This window comes from Oncorhynchus mykiss, chromosome 2, assembly GCF_013265735.2.
Source record: "Oncorhynchus mykiss isolate Arlee chromosome 2, USDA_OmykA_1.1, whole genome shotgun sequence".
In the NCBI taxonomy this organism is placed as follows: domain Eukaryota; kingdom Metazoa; phylum Chordata; class Actinopteri; order Salmoniformes; family Salmonidae; genus Oncorhynchus; species Oncorhynchus mykiss.
In genome coordinates, this window is record NC_048566.1 from 41,422,848 (window position 1) to 41,445,861 (window position 23,014).

The 23,014-nt window shown below is 42.1% G+C and overlaps 1 protein-coding gene across 1 annotated transcript; it reads right to left on the minus strand.

Annotated features, from left to right (window-relative positions):
* Positions 1 to 13,779: 13,779 nt before the first annotated feature.
* On the minus strand, positions 13,780 to 16,969 carry LOC110489824 (transmembrane protein 74). Its single transcript, XM_021562757.2, has 2 exons — positions 16,783 to 16,969; positions 13,780 to 16,122 (listed from the first exon to the last, which is right to left on the minus strand). The coding sequence occupies exon 2, from the start codon at positions 16,058 to 16,060 to the stop codon at positions 15,212 to 15,214; it is 849 nt and encodes a 282-aa protein (XP_021418432.2). The 5' UTR covers positions 16,061 to 16,122; positions 16,783 to 16,969; the 3' UTR covers positions 13,780 to 15,211.
* Between the last annotated feature and the right edge of the window lie 6,045 nt (positions 16,970 to 23,014).

Below are 23,014 nucleotides of genomic sequence, written 5' to 3' on the forward strand. Positions count from 1 at the left end.
TATTGCAGTGAAGGCACTCAAAGAAAAAGCCCGCAGAGCAATGTATGCAATAAAAATGAAATTATTCAAAATCAACATCCCAATTAGAATTTGGACTAAAATATTTGACTGTGTAATCCTACCAATAGCACTTTATGGAAGTGAGGTTTGGGGGCCACTCAATAAACTGGATTTTAAAATGTGGGACAAACATCCAATTGAAGCCCTACATGCAGAATTCTGTCGGAAAATCCTACAAGTCCAGAGAAATACACCAACTAATGCATGTAGGGCAGAATTGGGCCGCTTTCCAGTAATAATGAAAATACAGAAAAGATCATTAAAATTTTGGCTACATCTAAATTCAAGTCCAAATTCGAGTCTGCAATTTAAAGCACTTCAAGCCCAAGAGCTGAGCCCAGAAACGAGCCCTCTCAGTCAGCTGGTGTTGGACCTCACCAACCAAGCTGACACCAGCACTGCTTCAAAAGAAAGAATTCCAATAAGCAAAATCATGAACCAATCAAAGGAATCCCAAAGCCGACTAAATTGCTATCTGACCCTAAACAGAGAATATGAATTGGCTGATTATCTCTACTCTGTCAGAGATACGAAGCAGAGACAGATCCTTACCAAGTACAGGCTGAGTGACCACCAATTGGCAATAGAAACCGGCAGACATAAAACGACATGGCTACCCAAAGAGGAGCGTGTATGTGGTCACTGCATGACAGGGGAGGTAGAGACAGAGATGCACTTTCTCCTTTACTGTGATAAATATTCCTCACAAAGAGATTCATTATTCATAGAAATGACTACATATATTCCACATTTTTACAAATTGAACCCAGAGGAAAAACTAAGAATACTCATGGGCGAAGGAGCAATGGCTCCTCTTGCAGCCAAATATGTATTTTCCTGCCATAGCCTGAGGGACACTGAATAATAACATCTGCATAGTAAACAGTAACTTACTTATTATTACTATTATTGTTATTTCTATAATTATTAATGTTTATCATTCCAAATATGGGTAGTAATGGTAGTGTTAACAGTTTAGTGATGGTAGTAGTAGTCGTAGTAATTATGATTGTAGATGTAGTACTGATATAAAGAAGAAGATGACCGTTATTTAGTTATAAGTTAGTTATAGTTTCATTTTCCATAATTTGATTTTATATTTATTGCATTTCTACTATTGACTGTTACCATTTTATTGTTATTATTTTTGTATTTAATTTTGTATATGCTGTCATTTACAATTTTGTTACAATGTATATTGTATACATTGTTGCTTTGGCAATATTGACACAATGTTTTTCATGCCAATAAAGCAGCTTGAATTTGAAAATTTGAATTTGAGAGAGATAAGAAGAAACTGTTTGAGAGAGAGAGAGAGAGAGAGAGAGAGAGAGAGAGAGAGAGAGAGAGAGAGAGAGAGATAAGAATAAACTGTTTGAGAGAGAGAGAGAGAGAGATAAGAAGAAACTGTTTGAGAGAGAGAGAGAAAGATAAGAAGAAACTGTTTGAGAGAGAGAGAGAAAGATAAGAAGAAACTGTTTGAGAGAGAGAGAGATAAGAAGAAACTGTTTGAGAGAGAGAGAGAGATAAGAAGAAACTGTTTGAGAGAGCGAGAGAGAGAGAGATAAGAAGAAACTGTTTGAGAGAGAGAGAGAGAGAAGAAGAAACTGTTTGAGAGAGAGAGAGAGAGAGAGATAAGAAGAAACTGTTTGAGAGAGAGAGAGAAAGATAAGAAGAAACTGTTTGAGAGAGAGAGAGAGATAAGAAGAAACTGTTTGAGAGAGAGAGAGAGATAAGAAGAAACTGTTTGAGAGAGAGAGAGAGAGATAGAGAGAGAAGAAGAAACTGTTTGAGAGAGAGAGAGAGAGAGAGAGAGAGAGAGAGATAAGAAGAAACTGTTTGAGAGAGAGAGAGAGATAAGAAGAAACTGTTTGAGAGAGAGAGAGAGAGAGATAAGAAGAAACTGTTTGAGAGAGAGAGAGAGATAAGAAGAAACTGTTTGAGAGAGAGAGAGAGATAAGAAGAAACTGTTTGAGAGAGAGAGAGAGAGAGAGAGAGAGATAATAAGAAACAGTTTGAGAGAGAGAGAGAGAGAGAGAGAGAGAGAGAGAGAGAAGAAGAAACTGTTTGAGAGAGAGAGAGAGAGATAAGAAGAAACTGTTTGAGAGAGAGAGAGAGAGAGAGATGAAACTGTTTGAGAGAGAGAGAGATAAGAAGAAACTGTTTGAGAGAGAGAGAGATAAGAAGAAACTGTTTGAGAGAGAGAGAGAGAAGAAGAAACTGTTTGTGTGAGAGAGAGAGAGAGAGAGAGAGATAAGAAGAAACTGTTTGAGAGAGAGAGAGAGAGAGAAGAAACAGTTTGAGAGAGAGTGTGAGAGAGAGAGAGATAAGAAGAAACTGTTTGAGAGAGAGAGAGAGAGATAAGAAGAAACTGTTTGAGAGAGAGAGAGAGAGAGAGAGAGAGAGAGAGAGAGAAGAAGAAACTGTTTGAGTTAGAGAGAGAGAGAGATAAGAAGAAACTGTTTGAGAGAGAGAGAGAGATAGAGATAAGAAGAAACTGTTTGAGAGAGAGAGAGATAAGAAGAAACTGTTTGAGAGAGAGAGAGAGAGATAAGAAGAAACTGTTTGAGAGAGAGAGAGAGAGAGAGAGAGAGAGAGAGAGAGAGAGAGATAAGAAGAAACTGTTTGAGAGAGAGAGAGAGAGAGAGAGAGAGAGAGAGAGAGAGAGAGAGAGAGATAAGAAGAAACTGTTTGAGAGAGAGAGAGAGAGAGAGATAAGAAGAAACTGTTTGAGAGAGAGAGAGAGAGAGAGATAAGAAGAAACTCTTTGAGAGAGAGAGAGAGAGAGAGATAAGAAGAAACTGTTTGAGAGAGAGAGAGAGAGATAAGAAGAAACTGTTTGAGAGAGAGAGAGAGAGATAGAGAGAGATAAGAAACTGTTTGAGAGAGAGAGAGAGAGAAGAGAGCATGAGAGAAGAGAGAGAAGAGAGCATGAGAGAAGAGAGAGAGCATGAGAGAAGACCCAGATATTCACAAAGTTTGTGATGAAACCCAAAAATAGATTTTGTGTTTAAAATTCAATAAAACTGCTTTACTTTAGGGGTTTAGTGAAGGCGGGTCATTTTCTACCCTTAGGACAAGGGGAGTATACAAAATGTTAAGACTACACAAGGGTTAATTGAAGGGAAAAAACTAAAACCCGTAAACATTAGGCCCTCCATGGAATGAGTTTGACACCCCTGTTGAAGAGGAGTTGGTTGTTGTTGCTGTTTGACCCGCTCAGAATCACGTTGGTTTAAACCTTTAACTGACAGCGTGACTCATCCTGAGTGAGAGAGAGAGAGAACAAAAAAATATTGCAATTTATTCCTTTCAACTAGAGACATCCTGTATGTTCGAGCAAGTCTCCCCCAAGATGGCGCCGATAGAGATGGCAGCATTGCTTCAAGTACTGTGTACTTTTAAATGTATTATTTATTACGTTGTTATCTCAGAAAACCTTATTAAATACAGCCGGGAAGAACTGTTGGATATCAGAGAGACGTCAACTTACCAGCACAACCAGCACTACGACCAGGAATACGACTTTCCCAAAGCGGATCCTTTGTCTGCACCTCCCAGGGCATTTGAACTGGTTCCAGAGGCCAACCCAAAACAACGCCGAGAGAGTGCCAGAGCGGTCTTCTAGTGATGCTTCAGATGCATGCACACCACCCACTGCTTCTGAATATATTACTTGCTAATGTCCAGTCCCTAGTTAACAAAGTCAATAAATTAGGGCAACAGCTGCTTTCAAAAGAGATATCTGGGTTTGTAACATACTCTGTTTCACTGAGACATGGCTAGCTGGGGACATGCTGTGGAGTCAGTACAGCCAATGGGATTTTCAGTGCATCGGGCCAAAGGGCAGGGGCGGCAGGGTAGCCTAGTGGTTAGCGCATTGGACTAGTAGCTGAAAGGTTGCAAGTTCAAATCCCCAAGCTGACAAGGTACAAAATATTTCGTTCTACCCCTGAACAGGCAGTTAACCCACCTAGTTAAATAAAGGTTAAAAAAAATAACAATGTATGTTTCATGATTAATGACTCATGGTGTAACTGTAACAAGAACTGAAGTCCTGCAGACTGCAGACCGTATTATCGCCCAAGAGAATTCTCCTCGGTTATCGTCACAGCCGTGTGTATCCCCCACAAGCGGATACCAAGATGGCCATGAAGTAACTTCACTGGACTTTGTGCAAACTGGAAACCATATATCCTGAGTCTGCATTTATTGTAGCTGGGGATTTTAACAAAGCTAATTTGAGAACAAGGCTACCTAAATTCTATCAGCATATCGATTGCAGTACACGAACGAGTGACACACTTGACCACTGCTACTCTAACTTCTGCAAAGCATTCAAGGCCCTTACCCGCCCTCCTTTTTGCAAATCTGACCATGACTCCATCTTGGTGCTCTTCTCCTCTAGGCAGAAACTAAAAGAGGAAGCACCCGTGCTTAGGTCTATCCAACACTGGTCTGACCAATCGGATGCCACGCTTCAAGATTGCTTCGATCATGTGGACTGGGATATGTTCCGGGTAGCCTCAGACAATAACATTGATGTATACACTGACTCGGTGAGCGAGTTTATAAGGAAGTGTATAGGAGATGTTGTACCCACTGTGACTATTAAAACCTTCCCTAACCAGAAACAGTGGATTATTGCCACCGCATTTAATCAAAGCAAGGGGACTGGAAACATGGCCGAATACAAACAGTGTAGTTATTCCCTCCGTAAGGCAATCGAACAAGCAAAGCGTCAGTATATAGACAAAGTGGAGTCGCAATTCAACGGCTCAAACAAGAGACGTATGCTGCAGGGTCTGCAGACAATCACCGATTACAAAATGAAAACCAGCCCTGTCGAGGACATTGACATCTTGCTCTCAACAAATTAAACAACTTCTTTACACACTTTGAGGACAATACAGTGTCACCGACACGGCCCGCTACCAAAGACTGTAGGCTCTCCTTCTCCGTGGCCGACGTGAGTAAAACATTTACTAAGCTAAGGCAACTGAACAAAATGACTATCGCCCCGCCCCGTAGCAGTCACGTCTGTCATCATGAAGTGCTTTGAGAGACTAGTCAAGGATCATATCACCTCCACCCTACCTGTCACGTAGACCCAATCCAATTTGCTTACTGCCCCAATAGGTCCACAGACGATGCAATCGCCATCACACTGCACACTGCCCTATCCCATCTGGACAAGAGGAATACCTATGTAAGAATGCTGTTCATTGACTACAGCTCAGCATTCAACACCATAGTACCCTCCAAAGTCATCATTAAGCTTGAGATCCTGGGTCTCGACCCCGCCCTGTGCAACTGGGTCCTGGACTTCTTGACTGGATGCCCCTAGGTGGTGAAGGTAGGTAACAACATCTACACTCCGCTGATTCTCAACACTGGGGTCCCACAAGGGTGCTTTCTCAGCCACCTCCTGTAATCACTGTTCACCCATGACTGCGTGGCCACACGCTTCCAACTCAATCATCAAGTTTGCAGACGACACTACAATGGTAGGCTTGATTACCAACAACGACGAGGAAGTGAGGGCCCTCGGAGTGTGGTGTCAGGAAAATAACCTCTCACTCAATGTCAGTAAAACAAAATAATTGATCGTGGACTTCAGGAAACCGCAAAGGGAGCACCCCCCTATCCACATCGACGGGACATCAGTGGAGAAGGTGGAAAGTTCCTCGGTGTAAATAACACTGTCAAACTGAAATGGTCCACGCACACAGAGTGTGGTGAAGAAGGCGCAACAGCACCTCTCCAACCTCAGGAGGCTGAGAAAATTTGGTTTGTCACCGAAAACCCTCACTAACTTTTACAGGTGCTCTCAATTGAGAGCATCCTGTCGGGCTGTATCACCGCCTGGTATGGCAACTGCACAGCCCACAATTTCAGGGCTCTCCAGAGGGGGGTGTGGTCTGCACTACGCATCACCGGGGGCAAACTACATACCCTCCAGGACACCTACAACACCCGATGTCACAGGAAGGCCAAAAAGATAATCAAGGACAATAGCCTTATATCAGCTCACTGGTCACCATAGCAGCACCCACACGTAGCACGTGCTCCAGCAGGTATATTTGATTGGTCATCCCCAAAGCCAACACTTCCTTTGGCCGCCTTTCCTTCCAGTTATCTGCTGCCAATGACTGGAACGAATTGCAAACATCACTGAAGCTGGAGTCTCATTTCTCCCTCTCTAACTTTAAGCATCAGTTGTCAGGGCAGCTTGCCGATCACTGTACCTGTACACAGCCAATCTGTAAATAGCACACCCAACTACCTCATCGCCATATTGTTATTTATCCTTTTGCACCCCAGTATCTCAACTTGCACATCATCATCTGCACATCTATCACTCCAGTATTAATCCTAAATTGTAATTATTTCGCCTCTATGGCCTATTTATTTCCTTACTTCCCTACTCTTCTACATTTGCACACACTGTACATATATTTTTCTATTGTGTTATTGACTGTACGTTTGTTTATGTGTAACTCTGTGTTGTTGTTTTTGTCGCACTGCTTTGCTTTGTCCAGGTCGCAGTTGTAAATGAGAACTTGTTCTCAACTGGCCTACCTGGTTAAATAAAGGTGATCATTTTTTGGGATTGTGTGTATTAGGTTTTGTTGTGGAATTTGTTAGATATTAGGTTTTGTTTCTGAAATTGTTAGATATTTCCTGTTAGATACTGCTGCACTGTCGGATCTAGAAGTATAAGCATTTTGCTACACTCGCAATAACATCTGCTAACCATGTGTATGTGACCAATAACATTTGATTTGATTTGGGAAAGCATGGTTGTGTGTTTCTTTTTAGGTCTAATGCTGCCATCTTGTGGTTATATTTGGAACAATCACCATGCCAAGATAATGCATGATAGTACTTTACTACATGTGTGATATAGTTTGATCTGTTGAATTGAGAAACATGATGAAATGGGAGATTATATGTAAGTAATCTGTGTTCAGAGTGTGAGTTATTGAGTGCCTATTGTTTAACAGCAGCAAGGCGTCTCCCAGTCTAAACAGAGCTGATTTGATCTCTGACTCCTCTTCGTCATCAAGCCATATTGTAGAGCCCTGAACAATGCATCAGAGGTGCTGCTAACCACAAACATGGAGCTCAGTTGGAGATTTCAGAGAGGGCTTCCAATTACAAACACCAACTAAGTTATACTAATTATCTCCCTCTCTCGTGCCTGCTCGCACGCGCGCACGCTCACTCGCACAGACACACAGACACACACACACTTCAACATGCCAAATTGCTCAGGATGCTCGTTCATTTGTGTTGTATTGTTCTTCAGATGTTGCTCCAGGCACTGTGAGTTAAGATGAGACACATCCTTCCTCTGGCACGCTGATAGCTTTCTAAAAGCTTTCCACTCCACTAATTAAGTACACCAAACTTGGGAGCAATCATTCTTAGTCGTAATTAAAGGCAAATGTAACGACCCACTGGACACCAGTGGTGGCTGGTGGGAGGAGCTATATGAGGATGGGCTCATTGTCATGGCTGGAACAGTATCAAACACATTAAACATATGGAAACCACATGTAGAAAAAAAGAGGAGGAAGGGAAACGCTGCTTAGGTACACAATGGTAGATTTTGGTAGACAGAAGGTGCTCTTTGGTAAAAGGGGTAATTTGGTCATCAAAAAGAAAGAAGGACCAAGGCACTCTTCATATCATTTATTAAAATGCCTTATTTGTATGGCATGTTCAATGGAAACAAAAAACTCCGATGTGTTTCGGCTGCATGGCCTTCGTCAGGGAGTACAAGGAAATTATAGTACAATGTCCTCTTTTGAACAGCTTTTGTGGCTACAGAATTCATTGGACATCACCTAGTAAGCAATACTATACACATTAAAAAGTGAAATACTGTAGATATGTTATCAAAAATATCAACTCAAAGCTAGAAGCATCAGAACCCCATGAAAAGTAATTCTAACATTAAATATGACTGGGCAAAGTGCCAAGAACAGGTGAACCATATATACCACAGGACACTAGAACACAGCAAACATGGACAACAACAGTCTAAACATAGCTGAGGGCAATAGAGCAAAATGTCCACTAGATGATAGCAAATGGACCTATCATGACCCCAAAGGAAAGGTGACAAATCAATATCTTCATTTAAACCAGGGTACTTTGTGGCCTGCAGTTTGTAAATCCCAAAACTGTTCCCTTTGGTTCAGCTGTTTAAGGCGGCCCCATTTTCTAATTGAGGCTGGAACATGATCAATACCCATAGCTTGTAGGGAGGCAGGGTTGCCATGGTGTAAGGACTTGTAGTGCCTTGCCATGGTGTAAGGACTTGTAGTGCCTTGCCATGGTGTAGGGACTTGTAGTGCCTTGCCATGGTGTAAGGACTTGTAGTGCCTTGCCATGGGGTAGTCTTCATTGCCTACCAGTATGGCGTACTTGTGTTCCGCTAAGCGGTCTTGAAGGCGTCTCTTTGTCCTGTCCAATGTAGAACACCTTGCACTGTGGACATTCTAATCTGTAGATGACATGAGTGGTTTTGCAGTTAATGAAATGCTTGACTTGTGATACTCCATTTTAGACGCTGTGTCAACAAAACACTTTTTATGTGCAATATTTCTGCAATGGTTCCACTGGTTGCATTTCAAAAAAGCTCTTGGGGTTTGTGGTCTGGCCAAGTTTTTTGAGAGTCACCAGGAAGATAACTGTGGACTAATTTGTCATTTAGGGTAGAACATCTCTTAAAGCTTATGACTGGCGGCTCTTGGAAAACTTGGCATAGTAGCGTATCGCTTTGGATGGTTCACAAATGATTTTTAATAGTTCTTTTAATGTTTTCTGCTGTATTTTGTTAAAAAAAAATACACTCTGACGTATCACGAGGCACGAGTTCTCTCTGTCAAGTCGTCCGGCCCTTATACTGTATCGGCATCTTTCAGGACCAGAGTGCTGTAGCCCCGATTCAAGAAACGAATCTCCAATTCAGCAGATTTGACACTGGAGTCAGTTACCTGATCGCAAATTCTGCAGACTCTTTGGAATTGGCCATATGGAATGTTCTCTTTTAGCCTTTTGGAGTGAAAGCTGTCTGCCCTCAGAATGGTATTCCCATTTGTAGGCTTCCTAAAGATTGATGTGTGCAAACAGCCTTTGTCATTTTTACTGTCATTTTTACAAGCCACTATTTAAGTACACTGAACTTGGGAGCAATCATTCTTAGCCGTAATCAAAGGCAAATGTAACAACCGGCTGGACACAAGTGGTGGCTGGTGGGAGGACCTATAGGAGGATGGGTTCATTGTAATGGCTGGAACAGTATCAAACACATCAAACATATATAAACCACATGTTTGACTTCGTTCCTTTCATTCCAATCCAGCCATTATAATGAGTCAGTCCTCCTATAGCTCCTCCCACAAGCCTCCACTGCTGGGCACAGACATCAGTTCAATGTCTAGTTTTGATTTGCATTTCTTTGAGGTGTCAACTAATGTGAATTAAATGTGAAATCAACAAAACATTGTCAACAAGTCATTGGATTTATGTTAAAAGATGGGTGAAAAAAAGACCGTAAGGTACATTGTTATTATGACAAACTCTCTTGCAAGATGACGCCAACAATCATTTAACAGCAACATATGCAATACTTTTCTGAATTTGCCTTTGATGGTGCAGTAAGATCAACTTTGAAATAAAAATATATTTTTCACTGCGATGGAGTACAGGTTAACATTTTAATGGCTAGATTACAATACTAGCTGTATGAAAAAATATGACATTTTCCATGTTGATTCAACGTGTTAATACAACGTAGAGGCTGATACACTCATATGAGAGGCCACAACGCACAATCGCATTAGCAATTTAACACAAGTAGGAATCAAAGTGTAAAAAGGAAAGAAGTTAATCTCTGATTTGTGCCATAGAGGAGAGCCAGCAAAGCAATTTTTTACACATTTAGTTACATTGCAGATTTATTCAAAAATGTATAACACTTTTCCCCCCCCTCATCAATCAACACGCAATACCCCACAATTACAAAGCAAAAACAGTTTTTTAGAAATGTTTCCATTCCAGGTGAAGCTGGTTAAGAGAATACCAAGAGTGTGCAAAGTTGTCATCAAGGCAAAGGGTGGCTACTTTGAAGAATCTCAAATATAAAATATATGATTTGATTTGTTTAACACTTTTTTGGTTACTACATGATTCCCGTATGTGTTATTTCATAGTTTTGATGTCTTCACTATTATTCTATAAGGTAGAAAACAGTAAAAATAAAGAAAATCCTTGAATGAGTAGGTGTGTCCAAACTTCTGACTGGTACTGTAAGTATTCAGAACCTTTACTCAGTACTTTGTTGAAGCACCTTTGGCAGCGAGTACATCATCGATTCTTCTTGGGTATGACACAACAAGCGTGGCACACCTGTATTTGGGGAGTTTCTCCCATTCTTCTCTGCAGATCCTCTCAAGCTCTGTCAGGTTGGATGGGGACCGTTTCTGAACAGCTATTTTCAGGTCTCTCCAGAGATGTTCGATTGGGTTTAAGTCCAGGTTCTGGCTGGGCCACTCAAGGAAATTCAGAGACTTGTTCCGAAGTCACCCCTGCGTTGTCTTGGCTGTTTGCTTAGGGTTGTTGTCCTGTTGGAAATGCAATGTCGCCCCCAGTCTGAGCAGGTTTTCATCAAGGATCTCTCTGTACTTTGCTCTGTTCATCTTTCCCTCGACCCTGACTAGTCTCCCAGTCCCTGCCGCTGAAAAACATCCACACAGCATGATGCCGCCACCACCGTGCTTCACCGTAGGGATGGTACCAGGTTTACTCCAGACGTGATGCTTGGCAATCAGGCAAAATAATTCAATCTTGGTTTCATCAGACCAGAGAATCTTGTATCTCATTTCTATATTTCTGTTTTTTATTTTTAATACATTTGCAAACATTTCTAAAAAACTGTTTTCGCTTTGTCATTTATGGGGTATTGTGTGTAGATTGCTGAGTATTTAAAATAAAAAAAATTTTGTTGAAAAAAAGGCTGTAACTTAACAAAATGTGGAAAAAGTCAAGGGGTCTGAATACTTTCCAAAGGCACTGTATGCTAAGTGTCACAAATGGTACCAATATTGCATTTTGGCCTTTACAAGTAGGCTTTTATATCCACATGAATTCCTACGGTACTCTTTAACCACCACACTGGTATGACTATTATGGCCAGTGTCGTAGCAAACAGCATATACTGTATTACACTACTGCTCATCCAATTTTCAATTTGCCCACTTTGCAATTCTACTCTCCTTCAGCATTTGAAATAAACACACATGTTCCCCATGGCATTTCCTTCTTGCTTACATTGGTTAAGTGGTTAAGATTGACCAAAACAATAACCTCATTTCCTTTTGGACTAGATGCCACAGCACAGAGTAGGCAGAAGGAGGCAGGCCGACTGATAGTTTCAGCTGTAGAAGAAAGTGATTGGAAGTGCCAAGGACAACACAGGAAATGACTGTGACAGATTTGATTGTGGGGCTGAGGGATGATGCAGCTCAAAGAGCTCAGTGCATTTGGCTACGGAGCGAGTGACAGAGTGCCGCTACCCTCGACCGCCTCAATGTCAATGATGCAGAACACAGACAACCAGAAGATGTAGAAGTATAAATTGACTTGACATAGAGCTGCACGCGTAGCCTTTTGATTTTAAGAATGTCTCTCTAATACGCCGTATAATACACTGAGTATTCTGAAATAGAAGGGCATAGAGGTTTGGGTACGATCCAAAATGAGGTGTGCTTTAAGAGGCCATGTCAACATGAACCTGGATTTCCTAAGAGCTTTAGAACTAATTTCATGCAAACATGGGCTGAACAATGGAAATCGATGTTTCGCATTCTAAATGCAAAACACGGGAGGGCTTAGTGGTGTATTCTGAGCGAGAAGCTTTCTGGACTAAATTCACAATACAATAAAATACTCCAACTAATGTAAATAACAGCTTGTAAACGTTCCAGAAAAATTGCATTGTGTACTCTTATTAAAAATACCCCCTCTGATTAAGGCTGGTGAGAGTGGCCATGAGCAAAGTCACGTCCCTGTGGAGTGTTTTCCTTTAGTGTGCCCCTCATGAGCAATCAATACAAATGGAAACTTTTCCTGAGTCTCTTACCATACGCCGGAGATGAAGGGCTAAGCTCACCTCACAAAAGCCATAGAAATCAGTTGTATGGCAGAGCAAAGGAGCTCTGCCTGTCTCACCTTCATACAGATACACACACACACACATATACTCATGCGCATGAACTCCCATGCATGCATCCACACACAGACACAGATACATGCACACGCACATACACGCAGACACACAAACACTGGTAAATCAACATAAATGACAGCACGTTAGCATGTACACTTGGGAAATGAATGCTAATGGCAGCTCAGCCCCTCTCTCTTGTCTCAGATCCTGTCTAACCTGGACAGATCTTCACAGGGACCTACAAAATATCAATCGGTGTGTCTCAGCTGTGAAGCGCTCTCTCACGGATAAAGAGCTTATGCGTGAAACCTCTGGAAACACACTTGAGCTTGACTTGTAAAATGCTGTTGCACTGAGCAAATCCCTGATCAAAATCCCTTAGAGACATTTGGATGGCAGAGAGATGAAGGTATGGTGGGAGCTGTACAGCTCTATGTCAACAAGGAGGAAGGGATCTCTCACATCCTCCACCTCTTTTTGAAAATGTATTGGAGAATAAAGTCAGATGGGAGGGACCTTAGACCTTCTCCTCCAATATGTTTGGGAGGAAGGCAAAGAGATAGAATGGAAGGAATCGAGTTGGCAAAGAGAGAGGATGTAAGGAATCGAGCAAATCGAAATTGAGATAGCATTCTCTATTATCTTTCCTTGCATCTTGTGGCCTCTCCCCTCTTCATCTCCTTGCTTCCAAACATATTCATCTTGGATGTACAGAAATATATATTTTTTAAATAACTTTCCGGAAAGGTCTCTGATTTGGCACTTTATTCTCCTTTAACTACCAAAACACCATGTTTCTCTGGTGCAGATACCTTTTTCCATTACCCCTCTGTGACCAGAGAATAATGAGTATGTCCTAATAATGTCTCCTTCTTCCTGAGTTGTGCTCCCGGTCACTACTCCCCACAAATTCTAAAAGCATTGTATTGGTGTAGACATGGGCTAGAGGATTTTCTTATGACTGTCATTTCCTGTCAAATCAATGAAGGGAAGTGCACACTTCAAAATAAAGGTGAGATTATTGGGATGCATCCTAGAAGTGAAAAGGGAAGAGGGAACAAGGAAAGTGCTTTTCCACTGGAGGTATTTAGATTGAGATAAACTTGCAATCCCGTGTTGCTCAGTTGGTAGCGCATGGCACTAACAATGCCAGGGTTGTGGATTCGATTCCCACTGGGGACCAGTACAAACAAATATGAACATGTATGCACTCATTACTGGAAATTGCTATGGATAAGAGCGTCTGCTAAAAATCTAATCCAACTAGGCTTGGTCGTGTGATGTTAAAGGTACTTAGGACAGGCATAAAGTAATGCAGTGAGTTGAAGAGTTTATGTTTCACCATCAGTCTGCTACTGTATAGTTACACTACCAGTATTTTTCTGTAGTACTACTGGTATCATACATTAGCCATAACTACGCAACTGTCACAAAAGACAGGGTCTCAATACAGTTAAAGTAACAACAGTCTCACCATGTTTCTGTAGTTGTTGGGGTGTATATTTTATTCCATTACCGTATATGCATCATCGAACAGTATGGAAAACACATGATGAGGGCAAACGCATGGAAGCGTAATTAATAGCCAACAAAATGAATTTGCCCCACAAAATGACAACATGAATTAGCTGTTTCTAGTGATAACCAAAGAGCATCTTTTCCCTGGAGGCAAACACTTGTGATTCTGAATAACGGCTTAGAAGAATTGAAATCAGAGGTGGAGCAATGATGGAACCATTTTCAAGGTGTCAAGTTTCCTTTGATGCATCTTGTCTTATAGGCTACTGTAGTAGGCCCACAATACAGAGATGATTGCAAATTATAGTGGTGATGTGTCTCACTTCACCATAAAGAAAATAATTCTCAACCAACAGTTCTATGAACTGAATAGAACATTTCCTGTTTTTGTTGCACCCATCATTTCTGGTTTGTTAAAAGAAACAGATCCCTATTCCAGTAACATTTTAAAGGCTTATCTGAGACTTCTCAAAGGAATACAATACGGTTTAGAGTGTTGTAGGATGTACGTCCATTAGTAGCCTATAATAAAAACATTGTTAGCGTAGGCCTAGCCTATAAATTAAAAGCCTATTTCTCTTAAAGATACCTATTAATTACATTGTTATATTGTGATCCAGTGAGTTCTCATGTTGCTTGATCATTCAAGTATGATAATTGCATTTACTGCAGGTACAGTACATTAGAAGTAAGTAGGATCTTTGAAGTGTACAGTACAGTACAGCACAGCACAGTCCATCTTTATAAACTGGGGCAAGTCTTTCATGTGTGATTAAGTGACCCCCCTCCATACACACACAGTGCGAAACCACAGTGAGGATTATGCTCACCCACATTGAGGAAGTAAAAAAGGTCATTGGATGTTAGCATGTGCACCACTGAGCAGATTCTGTCGTATCAGATTTGATATGGTGCACTGGACTGGGCTAATACATCTCACTTTCTAAACTCATGGGACAGACACTTTCCCTCTAACATATGTGTATGCATCATATTACTGACTGTCGGACACTTTCACATAAAACACGGATCACCTTAATAATGTGACCCAGCATTTTCCATTTCCAATTACAAGTTCTTAAAAAACAGAATTTTTGTTGTCATGCTTATTCATTCTGTATCATTTTGTTAATTTGCTTACCTGGTTAAATAAGCTGATACCTTGCATGTCCATTCAATTATATGGAGATGATAGTATAAGACAATTAATATTTCATCACCTTGAATATTAAAACAAATTAATATTTTAACAGTTAAGCTAATGTTCTGTAGGCAGACCGACTGATGGGTTCAGGTTGCACGCTTTGGGTCTGGAGTACCTGCATCCTGCTTCTATTGTGTTGCTCTGTCTTAGTAACACAAGGCAAAGTAGTTTCTCAACAGGATAGCGTTTTAATTCAAGGTCTCATCTATCTCTTCCTTCATAGACAGGTGCGCGGACGACCGACTAGGGCTAGATCTAGTTTTTAAAATGATGGAGCCATACAGTTTCCCCGAGTGCTTGGAATATGCAAAGGCTTTTCTCCTGTACATGTCTGCCTTCCACATAGATATCATTAGCAGAGTGGACAGCACTACCCCGCCCAGCGTCAGTAGGCAAAGCCCTGCTATCACGCACCTATCCAGGTGTGCCCCTACCCTGGCACTTTCTATTTCCAGCCTCTCCATCTCCCTCGCGGACACGCTCTCCGGGTCCACTTTGACCTCGCGAGGGACTGCATAGGATATAATTACTAACGAGATCCCGGTGACTAGGAAAGTGACCGCGCTTATAAAACCGTAATCTACAGATGCCCCCGAATTTTCTGATGCGAGATCATCATCTGACATTAGAGAGAGCTCATGCAACCCCTCCGGCCGAATGTCGCTCGCACAGTCATTAGGCCTACACCAGGATTTGTGGATACTTTCCCCACTTTTCACAGGGCTTGCCAGGCGCAAATTCACATTCTCGTCGACGTAGGTGAAAGATGTATCTAATTCTTCGTCGCAGCACACGTTGACCTTCTCCACCGCAGGGTGACGGTGTTTAGGATGCGGAACTCCGTTATGGGGAACCGTCCTTGGTGTTGAATTACACAGTCCTTTGCAGCCCGGAGCTGAGATAGAGAGCGTTCCTCCGGCTGAACTGATAGCTTTACGAACATGCACCGGATTGGAAGCCCAGTCAAGGACGCAGGGATGAACGGGTTGTCTGCCTCTTCCTTCCTTATCTTTATAAAGCAGCTCTACAGAAGCCATTCGATTCTTTCCGCTGGTTCACTTCAATTATTTATCCACGGCGTTCTCAGTCCGCTGCATTCCTGATGAGAAATAATTGACAAATCAGATGTCACATAGGGGCTGATTATTACAAACTATCACATTATTGCATAGAGAAAACGGCAGCCACCTGTGCGTAATTTGTGGCGTTTCAAGCGCATTTTGAGCACGTATGCTCATGATGTTATCGGAAATACTTAGTCCAAAAATTTACAATTGTTTGGGTTTAAATAATTTGCTCCATTTATACAAACCGATTAAAGTGACAGATTAGCCGCACCCAATTAGTGCGCAAACCCACAGATGATCAGTAATTATTTTTCAAAAATAATGTCTATCATATGATGGAAGAACACACTCTTCACTATACCTAGTCATGAGAAGTGCATATAACTGTATCATAGGGCACATACAATTTCCAATGGGCTCTTATGGAGTTAAATCATTTCAGTAGGTTGTTTTGTGTGAGAAAGAGGGATGTTTTTGAAGTAGATAAAAACGCTTTTCACGCCTTGCAATATGCTTCTTCACAATATCGCTGTGAAATATTGAAGATTAATCAAATAAGGTGATAGTTTTTGCGATGTGTATTTGGAGCATGCATAGCGTTGTCTTCTCTATAGCCACAGCGCATCTGTTTAGTCTGCTCAGCTAATACAAACTACTGTATTTCAGGAAATAATTCATATAAAAGCACTTACTTCTTCAGAATTCATTATGTCGAACTTTCTTCATATCCCAGAATACTTTGTATCGAATAATCATAATAGATCGATGACTAAATGGCTTTAACAAAAATGTAGCCTACATGATGTTAGAGTCCTCGTCTGCTTGAGATGAAAGATTTTCGCTGTAGTCCCTCCCTCCCACGCAAGGTTTAAACGGCCTCGCTATGGTGCTGACATGAGCTGGCTACCCCCGGTACCCTTGAACAGATGCAGATTACTCCAGTGTGCAGTCAAATAAACACACACCAGAGAGGATTTAATTCTTATGGACCTCTGCATTTGAATTCCATATAGACTTGTATAAATATTGCTAAAATAATGTTGCCCCTAAAGTATCAACCTTATGGAAATTCGATATCGTTTATTTGATCAAATGTCCATTAACGTTACTAGAGCTGTGTTAATAATCTGCTCAAGATGTGTACTTCGTGTAGATGTTTGGTTGCATCAAGTGAAAACATGCATAGATTTAAACCATAGCCAAGGTGAATTGTCAATTAAACCACACGTGGGAAAGGGAAAGGGAGCATCTATTCAGTTGTAGACCTGAATGCAGTCAACTGAAATGTGTCTTCCGCACTGAATCAGAGAGGTGCGGGTGGCTGCCTTCATCGACATCCAAGTCATCGGCTCCCGGGGAGCAGTAGTTCTTGGGGGTTAACTGCCTTGCTCAGGGGCAGAACGACAGATTTTTTTACATTGTCTGCTCAGGGATTCTCCCTTTCGGTTATTGGCACAACAATCTGTGTCCTGGCCCCATGGAAGATTAGTGGTCACTATGTCAAAGGCATCATTTAATCCATGTTTAATCTAGAGAGTTAGCCCTGAACATCTTAGTACATGTCATTAATTCACATATTCTGAGTCCATCCTCATCTTTGTAAAGCTATAAAGCAATCCAAAAGATACAGTACAATGATTTTCCTGAATGACAACACTTTGCATTTCAATTGATGCCATTGTCACATCCACCTGCACATTTGTTAGTACAATCCTATCCCTTTATTCAGCTGTGTCCCATGCACCACAATTCAAAGCTATTGAGGCCATGCAAATATCAGAGAGCCAACTATACATTCAGAGCACAAACAGACAACAGAATCAGACAGAATTGCCCAATCACCAGCAGACCAGTGGCAGTATAGGGTGAAGGACTTTGGCCCAAGGCCCAATAAACTACCATTTAACAGATGAGGCTGGAGGAGAGAGGAGGGAAGTGATTAATCTAGCCAGTTGTTCCAGCAAAGTTTGGGAAGCAATACTGCCCAGTCATGGCTTGATGTATCATGACCCTGCATTATGAGAGTGGCCAGGCTGCTGTCTATTCCAAGTATGAACAGAGCTGATACAGTATATGACTGTGTACTTGTCTAAGACTTACAGACCATCAGGTGTTATCTGCTACAGCTAGGCTACACCACTCCGCCAAGGACAAACACCTTGCATGTGGCAAAGACAGCAACCTAGAGGTCAATACAACTTCATAGAGTGTCTCTTGCCACTGGCACATCCAAAGGGAGAATGGGCTGTACAGTGCCTTGCAAAAGTATTCATCTCCTTTGGCGTTTTTCCTATTTTGTTGCATTACAATCTGTAATTTAAATAAATATTTATTTGGATTTCATGTAATGGACATACACAAAATAGTCTAAATTGGTGAAGTGAAATAAAATATTGTTTTAAAAAATGATAATAAATAAAATATGGAAAAGTGGTGCGTGCATACAGTGGGGAGAACAAGTATTTGATACACTGCCGATTTTGCAGGTTTTCCTACTTACAAAGCATGTAGAGGTCTGTAATTTTTTATCATAGGTACACTTCAACTGTGAGAGACGGAATCTAAAACAAAAGTCCAGAAAATCACATTGTATGATTTTTAAGTAATTCATTTGCACAGGGGGAGTGTGGCAGAGTGAGGTTGGAGACCTGAGCCCACTCCTCGTGCTTAACGCAAGAAGCGCAGTACTGGTCAGGCACCGTGTTATGCGGTCAAGCGCACGGTGTCACCAGTACGCGCTCATAGCCCGGTGGGCTATAAGGCCAGCCCTCCGCAAGTGCCATGTGAGAGTGGGCATCCAGCCAAGGCGTGTTGTGCCAGCCCAGCGTGTTTGGTCTCCGGTACGCCGTTTCGGCCCAGGGTACCCTGCGCCGGCGCTGCGTGCTGTGTCTCCAGGGTGCTGGGAGGGTGCAGTGCGTCCTATGCCTGCGGGGGGCTGGCCACCGCGGACAGACGCCCACCCAGACCCTCCCCTACAGGTTCAGGTTTTGCGGCCAGAGTCCGCACCTTTGGGGGGGGGGGGGGGGGGGGGGGGTACTGTCACGTTCTGACCTTAGTTCCTTTGTTATGTCTTTGTTTTAGTATGGTCAGGGCGTGAGTTGGGGTGGGTAGTGTTCTTTTTTCTATGTTGTGTTTATGTGTTTTGCCTGGTATGGTTCTCAATCAGAGGCAGGTCTTGTTCGTTGTCTCTGATTGAGAATCATACTTAGGTAGCCTTTTCCCACCTGTGTTTTGTGGGTGATTATTTTCTGACTAGTGTTTTCTGCACCGATCAGGACTGTTTCGGTTTTCATTTATTTCACGTTGTAATTTTGTATTTTCAGTGTTCAGTCAATAAACATCATGAACACATACCACGCTGCGCATTGGTCTCATTAGTGGAGGACGAAGAATATCGTTACAATATGTATTCACCCCTTTTGCTATGAAGCCCCTAAATAAGATCTGGTGCAACCAATTACCTCCAGAAGTCACATAATTAGTTAAATAAAGTCAACCTGTGTGCAATCTAAGTGTCACATTATATGTCACATGACTCAATATACCTGTTCTGAAAGGTCCCAGATACTGCAACATCACTAAGCAAGGGGCACCACCAAGCAAGTGAAACCATGAAGACCAAGGAGTTCTCCAAACAGGTCAGGGACAAAATTGTGGAGAAGTACAGTTCAGGGTTGGGTTACAAAAAAATATCTGGAACTTTCAACATCCCTTGGAGCACCATTAAATCCATTATTAAAAAATGGAAAGAATATGGCGCCACAACAAACCTGCCAAGAGAGGGCCGCCCACCAAAACTCACAAACCAGGCAAGGAGGCCATTAATCAGAGAGGCAACAATAACCCTGAAGGAGCTGCAAAGCTTCACAGTGGAGATTGGAGTATCTGTCCATAGGACCACTTTAAGCCGTACACTCCACAGAGCTGGACTTTACAGAAGAGTGGCCAGAAAAAAAAGGCATTGCTTAAAGAAAAAAACACATTTGGTGTTGACTAAAAGGCACGTGGGAGATTCCCCAAACATATGGAAGAAGGTACATTGGTCAGATGAGACTAAAATTGAGCTTTTTGGACATCAAAGACAACACGATGTCTGGCGCAAACCTAACACCACTCATCACCCCAAGAACACCATCACCACAGTGAAGCATAGTGGTAGCAGCATCATGCTGTGGGGATGTTTTTCATCGGCAGGGACTGGGAAACTGGTCAGAATTGAAGGAGTGATGGATGGCACTTAACACATTTAGATTCAGATTCAGAAAACGTTCATGTCCTCAAAGAGACAATTCATTTTGCAGCGATCACAATAAAGAAAATAACATATTAAAAATAACATGTTAAAAAACAACATCAAAATAGCAAAGGATATTTACAAGCTAGTATGCTGGATGTTTAAAGAATATTTATGGACTTTAACAGTCAAGACACTTTTTATAAAACATCATACTTATTATTGCAGTATAGCTGGGTTGTGGTATTTAGTTATTTGTTATGGCAAGGAGGTGCGGGCATTGTACTGTACATAAATAGAACATAAGCCCAAAGTCTAAAACCTAAGCACTCAACATTAACAAGCTAATGTAAACACTAAACAGCCTCCCACTGTACATGCCCATGTCATGTGATCATATACACTGCTCAAAAAAATAAAGGGAACACTAAAATAACACATCCTATCTGAATGAATTAAATATTCTTATTAATTACTTTTTTCTTTACATAGTTGAATGTGCTGACAACAAAATCACACAAAAATGATCAATGGAAATCAAATTTAGGTCTGGATTTGGAGTGACACTCAAAATTAAAGTGGAAAACCATACTACAGGCTGATCCAACTTTGATGTAATGTCCTTAAACCAAGTCAAAATGAGGCTCAGTAGTGTGTGTGGCCTCCACGTGCGTGTATGACCTCCCTACAACGCCTGGGCATGCTCCTGGTGAGGTGGCGGATGGTCTCCTGAGGGATCTCCGCCCAGACCTGGACTAAAGCATCCGCCAACTCCTGGACAGTCTGTGCTGCAACGTGGCGTTGGTGGATGGAGCGAGACATGATGTCCCAGATGTGCTCAATTGGATTCAGGTCTGGGGAACGGGCGGGCCAGTCCATAGCATCAATGCCTTCCTCTTGCAGGAACTGCTGACACATTCCAGCCACATGAGGTCTAGCATCGTCTTGCATTAGGAGGAACCCAGGGCCAACCGCACAAGCATATGGTCTCACAAGGGGTCTGAGGATCTCATCTCGGTACCTAATGGCAGTCAGGCTACCTCTGGCGAGCATATGGAGGCCCCCCAAAGAAATGCCACCCCACACCATGACTGACCCACCGCCAAACCAGGCAGCAGAACGTTCTCCACGGCGTCTCCAGACTCTGTCACGTCTGTCACGTGCTCAGTGTGAACCTGCTTTCATCTGTGAAGAGCACAGGGCGCCAGTGGCAAATTTGCCAATCTTGGTGTTCTCTGGCAAATGCCAAACATCCTGCACGGTGTTGGGCTATAAGCACAACCCCCACCTGTGGACGTCGGGCCCTCATACCACCCTCATGGAGTCTGTTTCTGACCGTTTGAGCAGACACATGCACATTTGTGGTCTGCTGGAAGTCATTTTGCAGGGCTCTGGCAGTGCTCCTCCTGCTCCTCCTTGCACAAAGGCGGAGGTAGCGGTCCTGCTGCTGGGTTGTTGCCCTCCTACGGCCTCCTCCATGTCTCCTGATGTACTGGCCTGTCTCCTGGTAGCGCCTCCATGCTCTGGACACTACGCTGACAGACACAGCAAACCTTCTTGCCACAGCTCGCATTGATGTGCCATCCTGGGATGAGCTGCACTACCTGAGCCACTTGTGTGGGTTGTAGAATCCGTCTCATGCTATCACTAGAGTGAAAGCACCGCCAGCATTCAAAAGTGACCAAAACATCAGCCAGGAAGCATAGGAACTGAGAAGTGGTCTGTGGTTGCCACCTGCAGAACCACTCCTTTATTGGGGGTGTCTGGCTAATTGCCTATAATTTCCACCTGTTGTCTATTCCATTTGCACAACAGCATGTGAAATTTATTGTCAATCAGTGTTGCTTCCTAAGTGGACAGTTTGATTTCACAGAAGTGTGATTGACTTGGAGTTACATTGTGTTGTTTAAGTGTTCCTTTTATTTGAGCAGTGTATGATTAGATTAATCTATTTTACTAATTTCAATTAACTTTATGAGCAATTTCAAGTGTACGAAGGAAATATGATCAAGCATCAGCCTCTGGGCATCTAAAGGTCAATTCTTGGTGGATTATTAATAAGCAGGTGGCTCAGTGGCGTATGCCTTAGAGATTGTTTTGGAGGGTTGGCACGCAAACCTTAGCTGCATTTGAGATGTTTTGACAACGTCTTTCAGGGGAGGACAAGGCCGGGTGGCTTAGAGCATTACGAGAAAATAAAATTGGAGTATATTCTTTTTCCATTAGAGACAGAAAAGGAGGGAGTATAATAGAGAGAAAGGGATTAGTAGAGAGAAATTAAGGACTAAAAGGTTGGGCATCCGAGAGTGGTTGTAGAGGTTGACAGTTAGACAGGGTCATAAAATATTCAGTAGTTGGCACTGAAGGTTCCTTGAATGGTTTTTCTAATTGGACCAAGGTCTTGCCCTGACATGTATACTATGGATTATGTTGTAACTTCTCATAATGTAGTGCTGTTTTCTCTTATCTGAATATCAATCAGCTTTTTTATCTCTTTCAGAAGGAATACACCTCAAAAGATGAAAGCAAAAACAGGAAGGCAAGGCTGTGTGTGTGTGTGTGTGTGTGTGTGTGTGTGTGTGTGTGTGTGTGTGTGTGTGTGTGTGTGTGTGTGTGTGTGTGTGTGTGTGAACCAGATTGGCAGCTTAAAGAAGACATTCATATTTTGATGAAAAGATAACGAGATAAAA